Source organism: Hippocampus zosterae, chromosome 14 (assembly GCF_025434085.1).
Source record: "Hippocampus zosterae strain Florida chromosome 14, ASM2543408v3, whole genome shotgun sequence".
Taxonomy (NCBI): Eukaryota; Metazoa; Chordata; class Actinopteri; order Syngnathiformes; family Syngnathidae; genus Hippocampus; species Hippocampus zosterae.
The window spans coordinates 15,044,791-15,057,754 of NC_067464.1; the positions used below are offsets into that span (position 1 = coordinate 15,044,791).

The window sequence follows — 12,964 nt, forward strand, 5'->3', positions numbered from 1 at the left end:
GGTTATGCTTTTGGCATGCGTGCCCATCTCACAGCAGCGGTGAAAAAACAAGTCAAGCAAATGAACTCTGAGCTTGCCGTTATTCCCGGAGGCTTGACTAAAGAACTCCAACCGCTGGACATTGGAATCAACCGGGCGTTCAAAGTAAAGTTGCAAACGGCATGGGAACAATGGATGATCGGTGGCAAACACAACTTTACAAAGAGTGAGAGGCAGCGCTTGGCGAGTTACGCCACAATACGCAACAACGAGAGGGAACGCGGCGTTTTTGATGGATTACGGTACTTGCACAGTTGTTCAATTCTTTCTATACACACACGCGCTGCCACCATGTTTCGCTCTGTTCTTTACTTTTAAATGTGGGAAAGCTTCACACGAGAGAAATGTTGACTTTGCTGTTGCTACTCCTTCTTTCCGCTCGGCAATGCGTAGCAACTCACACTAGCATGTGATGCATTCAATGACAACTGAGATGTGCAGTCCTCTGCTTCTGATACAGAGGATGAGGACTTTGATGGATTTCTAGGTGATGATTGATCGAAAAACGTGAGAACATTGTACGATGGCTAAATAAAATACACCCGAACTCAGTTCTGCTTTCGTTGCCTTTTTAAAAACGTGTTTTTATCTTATCTGTATGTCTTGGCATGCTACCGTATGCTTCAAGCTAACGTGTTAGAGTGCGCGCATGCATGCCGTATGTTTAAGCTGGCGTATGTTTTACCAGTGTAAAACTGCGGCTATTGGTACGATGCGTCCTGTGTATGTGTAAAATACAGAAATGTCACGCATTAATGAGACTGCGGCCATTAGTACGATGCGTCGAATAGTCGTGAAAATACGGTAAGTCGGAATCGTTTCCAGTGGAGGTAGGACTCCGCCAAGGCTGCCCTTTGTCGCCGATTTTGTTCATAACCTTTATGGACAGAATTTCTAGGCGCAGCCGAAGCGTTGAGGGGGTCCGTTTTGGGGGCCTCAGTATTTCATCCCTGCTTTTTGCAGATGATGTGGTGCTGTTGGCTCCTTCAAACGGGGCTCTCCAACTCTCACTGGAGCGTTTCGCAGCCGAGTGTGAAGCGGTTGGGATGAAAATCAGCACCTCCAAATCTGAAACCATGGTCCTCAGTCGGAAAAGGGTGGAGTGCCCCCTCCGGGTCGGGGAGGAGATCTTACCCCAAGTGGAGGAGTTCAAGTATCTTGGGGTCTTGTTCACGAGTGGGGGTAGGAGGGAGCGGGAGATCGACAGGCGGATCGGTGCAGCGTCTGCTGTGATGCGGACGTTGTATCGGTCTGTCGTGGTGAAGAAGGAGCTGAGCCAAAAGGCGAAGCTCTCAATTTACCGGTCGATCTACGTCCCAACCCTCACCTATGGTCACGAGCTATGGGTCGTGACTGAAAGAACGAGATCCCGGATACAAGCGGCTGAAATGAGTTTTCTTCGCAGGGTGTCCGGGCTCTCCCTTAGAGATAAGGTGAGAAGCTCAGTCATCCGGGAGGGGCTCAGAGTCGAGCCGCTTCTCCTCCACATCGAGAGGAGCCAGATGAGGTGGCTTGGGCATCTGATTCGGATGCCTCCTGAGCGCCTCCCCGGTGAGGTGTTCCGGTCATGTCCCACCGGGAGGAGACCCAGAGGAAGACCCAGGACACGCTGGAGAGACTATGTCACCCAGCTGGCCTGGGAACGCCTCGGGATCCCCCGGGGAGAGCTGGAAGAAGTAGCTAGGGAGAGGGAAGTCTGGGCTTCCCTGCTAAAGCTGTTGCCCCCGCGACCCGGCCCCGGATAAGCGGTAGATGATGGATGGATGGATGGATGGTGCTAGAGAGTTTTTCAATGGTGAGACCGGTGGAATAGACCAAGTCCAGAGTGTGACCGTGGGTGTGGGTGGGGAAGTTGACATGTTGAGTGAAGTTAAGGCAGTCCAAAAGGTCAAGAAATTCAGAGGCATGTTTGCAGTTGGTATCGTCGATGTGGAAGTTAAAGTCGCCAAGGAGCAGAGTGAAAGGTGAGATAAGTGAAAGCTGTGTGACAAAATCTGAGAAGTCTGATAAAAATGCTGGGTTGAATTTTGGGGGACGGTAAATGACAGCAATGACCAGGGGGGAGCGACCAGGAAATTTGAAGGTGATGTGTTCAAAGGACTCAGTGGGTGAGGTGGATATAGTGCTGATTTTAAACTCTATTTTAGTAGTATTAGTAGCGTCCTCCTGAAAATGTGCCAACATAACAGAGCAGGACCAAACGAATACAACGCCCATGAATAACTCACCATAACACAAAATCAAGAGCCGTTGCAAAGAAACTTGCCAAATATGTCTGTTTTCTTTTTATACTCATTTTGCTAGTTTGTGGATTTAAAATTAGTAATGCATAACTGAGATTTGGCATGCGTCCAGAGTCGCTCTGACGGATGTAACAGAGATATTTTGGTCACTTTGCAAATTTAAATATATTTTAGCATTGGAATAAACTGAAATGACAATAAGTTTTTCATATTTAAAACTTTATAGCCCGCAGCGCCCCGGTCCAAAGTGGCTTAAGGTCTGGTACTCGTCCACCACTCAATAGTTGAGGACCACTGGATTCGAGGGCATCTTTCCCTTAGCCACCTTTTGAACTATTGGGAGAACTAATGGATATAGCGCATGTGTTGGGTATGTTGTGATTCTTCTGTATGATGTACTTCTGGTTCACTTCCTGTTTTGGCGAAGCATGTTTATCGAAGTGTTTTGTGACATACCCTCTGCGTGTCCTTTCCTTCAGCACCACGACACTACATTAAAAACAGGTTTTCAAATACAATATAAACAGAGTCGCTTGTGCAGTCTTGGAGTTGAAGTCAAAGTCAAATCAAGTCTTAAGTAAGGTTTTCCCCAGGCAAGTCAGAAGTAACATCCCGGTTGCACACCATGTTTTTTCTATTTTTTTAATTTATTGTTATTATTTTTATTTATTTTTTTATTTTCTATTACAATTTTTCAAGTCCGTTCGGTTACAATGGAACCGTTCCGCAGAACTACTTTCCAACTGTTTGAAAAAGCTTGCCGAGGAGGGCCATGACATCACTGTCATCTGAGTGTCTGGCAGATGTTTAAAATTGGTTAGGTGTGCTATTTACTGTAACTTTCTGTTTTTTATTATAGTGTCATTAAGAAAATAATTGAGTGTCAGCCCAAGCCCAATTACCTAGTAGCCGTGGACTATTCCAACAACACCATGGAGGACATTGTTAAGGTATGTATGTTACATATCGTCACTGTCTGGTAGAATGCTTGTAACTGTCAAAATGACATTTTTTTAGGGGAACCTCCCCGCCAACAACAACAACAACAACAAAAATCTTGCATGAGTTCACAGACACTTTTATAATAGCTTGTATGTATGTAATAGCGATCATGTACCGTACCATTGCACACAACACGATCGAAAATGCATGTTCCATTGTTAATTTGGGAAAAAACATCACTAATTCATCATTCTGTCATTGATTAAAACAATATACCCCGTAATAACGGAGCCAACCAACAGCAGCCATTCTCTCCAAAGTCTGCAGTCATGACGAAGTCCCCACAGTGCAAAATCCTTTTAAAATGTCATGAAAGCAAACGCCTGAACTGACAAAGCCCATGGTTTAAACTGATGCATCAATGTATCAAACCATACTATTTTCACTTGTTATTGTTCGAGGGTCATTCAATAAATAAAAATAAAAAAATAAAAATCACTTTATTTTTTGGTAGAGGAGTGTCTAATTCGGATTCAGAAAACGTTATTTATCCCCGTGGGGCAATTAGAGTTGTGTGAGAGCGGCTTATTATAGAGGCAGTCAGAGCAAAGGAAAAACAAAGGATGAGAGTAGGACTGTAGGCTTAGCACTTGAGGTCTTGAGGTAGTGGTTCCAGCAACAAAACAGTCTTGCACATCGAGACAGATAAAAGTTATTATTATACATAAAAATAATATTCAACATAGTCTCCCAGCACTGTCACACACATCTGTGCACAATCTTCCATATTGCCTCAGCGTAAAAATCTTTGGACGAATGTCTCAGCCTCTCGTGAACGCTTCTAACGGACCAAACAGGTAAAAGTCTGAAGGGGCAAGGTCTGGGCCGTAAGGGGGATCAGGGAGTAGTTTCCAGCCCAACTGCGTTGTCATGATGCAAAATGACTCCGTCTGACTGATGACCCCTGCGTTTGTTCTTGTCTTTCTTAACCTGCTCAGCAGTTCACAGTACTGTAATTGGCATACCTGTAAACTCATACGGTTTAGCCATAGTTCATACGGATTTTGTGGTGAATCTTACGTATATGGCCGTATGGCACAAATCATTTTGCCCAGAATGGTGCTAGTCTACTCGAATGCTTTCATTTCCAAAGTAAATATGAATGGATGCTGTAACTTCGAGCCGATTGGAGTTGGTGAAGTAACGTAGGAATACAATTCTGAACATAGTAATGCCACTAAGTAGAAGGATGATTAGACATTAACCAGACATTGTACTATGGAGATCTACAATAAATATCATTGAAAATTTCGTGGGGTTTTTTTTCTGCCGTTATTTTGACATATAAAATGCTTTGGGATGTTATAAGGATTTTTTTGGTAGTTGATACAGGTTGGCGCTCCGAAAAGTTGACAGGTATGAATTTGTATCAAGTTTGAAAGTGACGATGAAGCCAAAAGTGCTGTCAGCAACTCGCTGAGACATCAGTCCAAAGATTTTTAGGCTGATGCAATATGGAAGTGTGTGCACATACGGGAAAGGTGTGTGACAGTACTGTGAGACTACATTGGGAAAAAAAGTAAGCTTCTATCTGTATTAGAAGTCCTTAAATTGAAAAATTCACATTATTTATGGAATGACAAAACATCCAGACATCGAATGCAGATGGCATATATGCCTCACGCCTTCTGCAGAATTAGGAAATTGACAAAGTTTTGCAGCACTTCTGTCTCAACCTTTTCTAAGATATTCATTTTTAAGTCAACCATCATCAAAACGAATTCATTTAAGGAAGCCATGGGTCAGAATGTAACTGTTAACAAAAAACCAGAAACCTCTTGTGCAGTGTTTTTCAATCTTTTTCTAGCCAAGGCACATTTCTTTCATTGAAAATAATCCCACGGCACACCACTACCTGAAAATGTGGGGAAAAAAGCACAATTTCACAATGGAGTGTTCTATTGTTACTATCAGTGTTTTTTAACATTGAAAAGTAACACAATATTACAACACATCGAATAGGAATCAAATCAATATCAATCCAATGTTTGGTGCATTCGTTTTAATGGCAGTAAAATATAGTCAATTAGAACTTTAACATCAGGGTCAGATTTTTTTTCTGTGAGATAGCCAGTTCTCTTTCTCCCGGTTGTTTGCGCTCTGCCACCATATTTTACCAATCCCTTTCCCGATCTTGAGTCTTTGTATAATTCCAACATCATTCAAATGACTTTTCTGCTGAATGTGTCGCTTGAAGTAGTCCAGCTACCATTCAGTCTGTATTTCTCCGTCGGAAAATTTGCTTACAGCTGAAGCTTTGCTGCATGTTTTGCAGAACAGACCTTTCTCACTCGAAAAAGAACGTATCTCAGCGAGTTTCACTGCTTGTTCTTCAATTTGCACATACTACGACAGCCATTCACACTTAAAAGAACCACAGTTCATTCTTATTTTGGTTTGGGGAGTCGAAGTATCACGTTCACTGCCCGGTCGTTTCGCCATGATAAGGATTATCATGAGCGTCACTTATCGCTGCTGCACTGTTATTGTTATGGAGCAGAGAACATGCACAAGTGCTGTCAATGCCGGGATTGGCTGCATGGCGTTGTTGCATCGTATCGTGTGATTGGCAGGACACCTGTCACTCACTGAATTACACAGCAAATTGATACAGAAAAAAAGTTATATATCTAACTCATTTGCAGTGCGTCAACTGCGCTGGATAGGTTTTCTTGTACGCTGAGAGTGTGTAACGGGAGCGCAGTTAGAGGGAACATTGGTAACATTGCATCTCCAGTAAACGTAAATCTAAATGAAAGATACCTTTCATTGTATTGCCTTGCGTCGGAAACTTCGCTTGTCTCGAAGCATAAGGCAATTTCCTAGCTTCTGCTCCTCCCTACCGTTATGGAAGAGTTCTACAAGATTACAATGTCAGGCGATAGACTGCACAGGCATACATATTGAATAATTTCCCACGGCACACCTGACAATATATCGCGGCACACTGTTGTGCCGCGGCACAGGGTTTGAAAAATATTGCTCTAGGGGTCTGCTTCAGGGCTTGTAAATGCCTTCCAACACCAAAACACACAATTAAAAAACATAAAGCATAACACAGAAATCCAAGTATATTTTACTTAAATTGATTTAAATTTGAATGTGCATGATCATTAAGAGCAGCACATGTATCACGGATGCATCAACCACTCGAAGGAGGAGCTGCACACAGACAGTCCCCACCCACAGTTGGATGACATCATTGAGACAGAACCACTTTATTCAGGTAAGTCTCCTTATTGAGGTACTTAGCGATAAACCACTGCATTTATCAAGCTTGCCAAAGTTAACTTGCCACGAGTCTGTCAAAATGACTAATTGTTTTTTTAAAAATACTTTTGTGATATCACTGAAGTTTTTGGTGTGACCCAAGGAGTTTTTTATGAAGAGCATGTGTGAACACACGCCAGAAATGGCTTTGCTAATCATGTGGGCAACAATTATGTTGACGTGTCTGGCAGCACTAGCTCACGTTATCGAATGTAATCATTTCTTTCCACCTGAACCATCAATCATAATAAATCCTGATGTAGTGTAGTTTAAATAAAAGGGAGCCCAATAATTTAAATTAAGTTATAAGCCAACACGATTAGCTAATGTTTAATATGCCACATTTTCTCTTCCTTTGCAGGTTTTGGTCAGTGCACTCAAGTCATTATTTCGGTAGGTGTATCACAATATTCACAATACACAACATAACCCCCTCCTCCTTCCACTCAAACACAGGCCATTGTTTTAATATAATTCCCTCTTCTTTTACAGGGGTTTTGCCGTGTCTAGAATCAGTTTTGATGAGTGTAACACATGACTTACACCATTTTTCTTTTCAACACACTTGGCCTATAAATGAAGATTGTCTGATTTGAACTCTGCTATGGCATGGCCAGGCAAGCTGTGCAATTTTCAGACTGGAACTCATTTACAGCTCTTAAAGTTTTAGAGACTGAAACATTTATACACCAGTCAACATCGGTCACTACCCTGCCTGTACTCAGATTGTCCTTGTTCTTTTAAGGGTTGGAGTGTACTTCACTCACATCTGTCTTGAGATCACCCCAAAACCATGCATTTAGAACAAACTGTTTCTTTTTCGTGTCTGGTCTGTAATTTGTGTAGTTTTCATTCAGAGAAGAAATATTTTGAATAACTCGGGACTCATCTTGAAAAACACAAAACTGTCCAGTGTGCATTTAGTGGGTGTGACTATACCACTTTTATCTACACAGCTTTTGCTTCACATAAAAGTAGGATACACACTCCTCACAGCCTGGAACATTTTAAGGACACTGTATTTCGGGCATTTCCGAATCAGGCAATGAAAGCTATAAATAGTTTGTTGGTTGGTGTAAGTGAAAGTTATTCTAGTGAAAGTCATTGTAGATAGTCTTGCAAGCTCATTGCTTAAATTCGATTGCATCGACAATATATCCAGTTGGTGTATCGATGAGATTGGAGAGGAAGCATTCAAAGCATTGTCAAAAGACCCTAAAGAACAACAGTTGCACGATTGAAGAACCGGTGATCAGAGCCTTGGTAAATGGTATTTGCCAGTCAAATCCTCTAAGATCGGCCTTCAGTGAAGAAGGTCCTCTCGGTACAGCATGCCACTATAGAATAAAACATCATTTCAAATGAAATATTCCTGAAATTTTATTTAGTAAAATTCCTATATTCCACTTATGGCTCTGCAAATCATGGCACATGCTACTGCTGTATGTTCTCACCCTGACAGTTCATTGTATTGACACAATATCAATCTCTTAGCACAGGGGTGCCCATTACGTCGATCCTGATCTACCGGTAGATCTAAGACAGGTCCCAAGTATATCCGAAGAGTGTCGAGGAGAAAAAACAAACAAACTACCATTTGTGTGTCTTTGTACATGTTAGTAACACATTTTTGTGTTCATGTACGCTGCACCCTATTCATCTTATCAGTCTCATTTTCACCATATTTTAAAAATAAAATAAAGCAGGTAAATCTTGAATTTACGGTGGGTTGTGATTACGTCACCGGAAGTTGTTAGCGTTCAGCAGTCTGCAATTGCAGCTTGTGATCAGAGCTGTTGCGCTCTGTCTTTTATCGTCATTATTCTCATTCAGAGTTTGCTTCGTGTATAATTCATCGAGGGCACGGGCAAAGAATAGGAATCTAGGAGGGTCCAGGGAAGCACTTTAAAACGGTACGTGCGAGCTACGATAGTTAACAGGCTGCAAAAGTGCGTCGCATGCCTCGGTTTCAGGCTGTTTCTCATCATGGCGTGTGTGTGTGTGTCGGTAAGGGTAGAACCTGGGAGGTTAGTTGATCGAAAAGTAGATCTTTGATCCGAAAAGTTTGGGCACCCCTGACTTAGCAGAAACTAAGCACTGAAGTAAGATGTGAAGCAGTTATCGGTGCTCTTTTACTGTACCCTGGGGAGAAGGGGGAGGACCTTTTTGATGATTGTTGGGTAATCCATGATTTTATTTTAACAGGGCACAAGTGCATTTGGTGCGACATATGTCATTGGCTTGTCATTCATGTTTCATTGGTGCCATTTAGCCAGTCTTGTTACAAGTCTTTGGTGACATTTAATGGCCATAGCAATTCATCTTTGTGCCCCACTGATTTTTAAGTGGAGCCTCCTGGACAGTCTGTGTGTGTCAGTTTGTCTGAGTGTAGCCTTGCGATGCCCGGTGTTTTATCTCAATCCACATTACTCCTGTAGTTTAGCTCCAGCATTTCTTAAAAGGATGTCGGGGTGAACCTTCCCTGTCTAATATTATGGATTACGTTCTTTATCATGTGTGCCCTGGGTATTCCAAAGGTGTGATTGATATTGATACAAGAATCAATATAAATCAAATGTTAATAAACAGGAAAAAAATCAACCCCATATCTCAGGAAGTTGGAGAGCTGAAATACATGCATGTGCAGTGCTTACTAACTGAACTGATGATTGGTACTCTTACTGAATATGGACATTCCAATTACATTGGAATAGTCTGTACACTGACGAGATGCATTCTATACTGGTAATTTAACATGGTGAACATGCTGATTTGATACTAGTTCATGACTGTGTGCCAATGAAGAAATATGTCAGCTAATTCAAATGTTTGAAACGGTTCTATTTTTCTTGTTCATTGCATGTAGCAGGACAATCGCAGCAATGCAGCCGAGCACACCCTCAAGATCCCGGTGGCTCATGGGGCTGAGGGAGAGGATCCAGTAGATATCTCCATCCTTCTTGAAGGACAGGAGATACTGCCTGCGCGCGGTGACACCGCGAAAGCCTGCATGCTGTTGATGGGGGTGATCTATGCCCTCACCCTGGCCAACCGCACTCCACTGCGCTACACCTTTGAGGTGTTTCAGAAACCTTTGCAAGAACTGAATGCCGTGAAGCTGTTGCCTAAACTTCATAATCTGAGGGTGAAGTTGTTGTCATGAAGCAACATCACACACCCTCATCTGTCATTTATTTTTACCCGTTAAAACCTGTTGGCTGATGTTCCTCTGTTTTCTACCTGTAGTTCAAACGTTATCTTCAAATAAGGTTGCACACATTTCGGTGCATTATACTGTTAATTTTAAAACATTAAAGGTTAAGATTTTGATAGAATTTAAAAATCATTTGACAGTATAACACTGAATGCTTTTATACTGAGCTAAGGATATTAGTATGGGGCCAGATGTTTTTTTATTTTTTTGGGTGTCGTAAATACGGGCGGGGGTGGTGAATGACCCCAAAAAGCAGGCAGGAGGGAGGAGCAGGGTGAACTTGACAAAATATATTAATCAAACACTGAGAAAAACAAATCCCAGAACACGCAAAGTCCTGAAAACAACAAGAATTCAAAGTAACAACAAAACCCATTGGAAAAGCAAATAATATAACGCGATAAACACAAACCAACAGAAGCAGTGACAGAAACAGCAAAAATGACCCGACACCGAGTGGTCGGGATGGGCGTCCTTTCAACAGAAAACCTACGACAGTAATGACATGATGACCAACAGGTGTGTTGCTGTAGGAGGAGCCCAACAGAGCCACCTGTTGGTTCCAAACAAATCAACCGTGACAAATACATGTCGTATTTGTTTCTTCTTTCATAAAGATGACAATTGACTCACATCTTTCTGAGCCACCTTGATTTTAGCCTCCAACCATGTTTTCCACGAAGGGTAACATATCTCATGGCTCTCATGGTTGCTCTGATAGCCAAGCATTTCTAGGATCACTGATTCTGAAGCGTATATCAGCTCATTGGTTTCCGTGATCGTTCCGGTAGGGATCGCCTTCAGTGCTGCATTCACAGTTTCCATGAGACTTTCAGGTGGTACATCACATAGCCGTTGGAATCGGTTTCTAGGTTTCTCAGCCTTCATTCTCGCCATGATCTTAGCTTTCAGGTCAGTTGCTGCCTCGCTCAGCATTTCATTCATTGGGGCTGGCCTCCCAAACCAACAGCAAGTTATAACATTGACTTGTTCACAGTGAACTCTCTTTCCGCTACAGTATTCTATTTCCGTGTTCTATTGCATGTCTCCAGCAAGGAGCCATTTTGGGGTCGACATATTACCGTAATGACCATACACAAGGCGCACCGGATTTTAAGGCGCTGTGAGCTTTTAAGAAAATATGGTAGTGTCATCTAAAACCAGGTATTATACAATTTTTATACAATACTCAAATAGTAAATAAATTAACAAACGATGTTGGGGGAGGGGTGGGGAGTAATCTCACAATGGGAAAGGGAAAAATGTACAACTTCATTTTGAGGAGATTTTGTTTTCAAACAAGATATTTCTTTGTTAAAGAGTTATGTCGCCTTTCCAAGACAATTGTGTTTACCAAATACCCAGCCTGCATGTTTGTGATTTATTTCTATGTAAATGCCATGTTTATGTCTGCCATGCATGGTTATTATGAATAAACCTTTGCATTGGAAAATTTAATATTTAGTGCCACATTTATTGAAACACATTTAGTAACAAGTACTTAGATGTATTGGGTTAAGAGTTGTGTATGATTCAGCTACAACTACCTATTTGCTAGATATAGGTCATCATTTAATTTATTTAAGATTTACTGAATTATTTAACATTTGTTACCTGAGTACAGCAATTACTTTTTACTAAATGAGAGTGTGTAACTTCACAATTGGGTTGAGTAAAAGTTACTTAATATTTTCCCACCTAAAATCTTTAGTTGCTTGTAATTGTTACTTAATTCTAATGAGTAGGATATACTTGAAATATGAGCAGTGTAATTTACTCAGAGTGGGTGCAAATACTTGCAAGATTTTTTTCAGTCAATGTTACTAGTCATTTTTTTCAGTGTAGGCTAGTCAATGGAGTATGTTTCATGCATTATGATAATTATATAAACAGTAACAAAGAAGAAGTCTAGCTTTGCATCAAATACCAGTCATGGTTGGCCCATAAAGCCATTGATATCAAAATCTCAGCGATTTTCATGCCATGGCTTGTAATTTATATTTTGGTTGAGAGACACTGGCACGAAAGGGCATGAATACCAAATTTATATTTCATTTTGTTTTTCATCAGGCCATTGCCTGCGCACTCGGATTGGGAAAGATCCAGAAGAAGCCATTTGAAGAGGCCTTCCTCAAACAGGACTTGAGTGTAAGTTGTAAGTATTTGGTTTGCTTCAATAGAAAAGTCTCGCATTTCGCCTCCACACACCTGACCAGGCACTCTTCGAGGTACTGAGGACCAAGCAAAGGCTCAGATGGGTTCAAGCCTTTTCCGTTGCTCGTCCCTCTCTTTGAACGACCTCCCACTGAATATTCAGCAAGGCCCCTCGCTGCTCATCTTTAAAACTCGTCTCAAAACTCACTTTTGAGTCAGCATGACTCAAGACTTGATTTTTAGTTTGACTGTTTTTGTGCTTTCCATTGTCTTTGTTATTAATTTACTATTTTCATGTTTAGCCATCCATCCATTCATCCATTTTCTGAACCGCTTTATCCTCACTAGGGTCGTGTTGCGTGCTGCGGCCTATCTCAGCCGTCTTCGGGCAGTAGGCGGGGGACACCCTGAACGGATTGCCAGCCAATCGCAGGGCACACACTCACACCTAGGGACAATTTAGAGTGTTCAATCAGCCTGCCATGCATGTTTTTGGAATGTGGGAGGAAACCGGAGTACCCAGAGAAAACCCACGCAGGCCCAGGGAGAACATGCAAACTTCACACAGGAAGGTCAGAGCCTAGGACCTTGTGGGTTTTCATGTTTAGTGTTGTATATATGCTATTTGCTCCATGTACAGCAATTTGTATACAGCGGTGGTGGTTTTAAAGTGTTCTATAAATACAGTTGAGTTAAGTAAAATATGTCATTGAACATCAGAGAGAAAAGAAAGCATGAACTGAACAGAGGTGCTGTCTGCAACAACACTCGTGCCTAACCTCGCTCCCAAACTTAGGTTTTGTGGGTAAAAATATATCAAGAAGCGTTTTATAACAATCGGTAACATTTGGATTATCTTACATCATCGTCTGCAATTTCCTTGGACAAAGCTTTGTTGAATCTTATGTACTAAGATGAGACTTACCGACTTTGTAAGGGAAGCTGTCACTCTGTGGCCTGTTCTAAAAATGAGTTTGACATCCCTGCTGTAGAAAATGGATGGATGGATGAAACTGCTGTTTTCTATAACATTTTAACCACT

At 41.7% G+C, this 12,964-nt stretch overlaps 1 protein-coding gene across 3 annotated transcripts in view; it reads left to right on the forward strand.

Moving 5' to 3' along the window:
- The window catches only part of ak7b (adenylate kinase 7b), a 65,672-nt gene that overhangs the window by 26,122 nt on the left and 26,586 nt on the right, over positions 1-12,964 (forward strand). For all 3 annotated transcript variants that reach the window (XM_052085741.1, XM_052085742.1, XM_052085743.1), the window contains 2 exons: positions 3,142-3,232; positions 11,839-11,916. In XM_052085741.1, the coding sequence (XP_051941701.1) occupies positions 3,142-3,232; positions 11,839-11,916 (169 nt within the window). The remainder of the gene's footprint in view (positions 1-3,141; positions 3,233-11,838; positions 11,917-12,964) is intronic.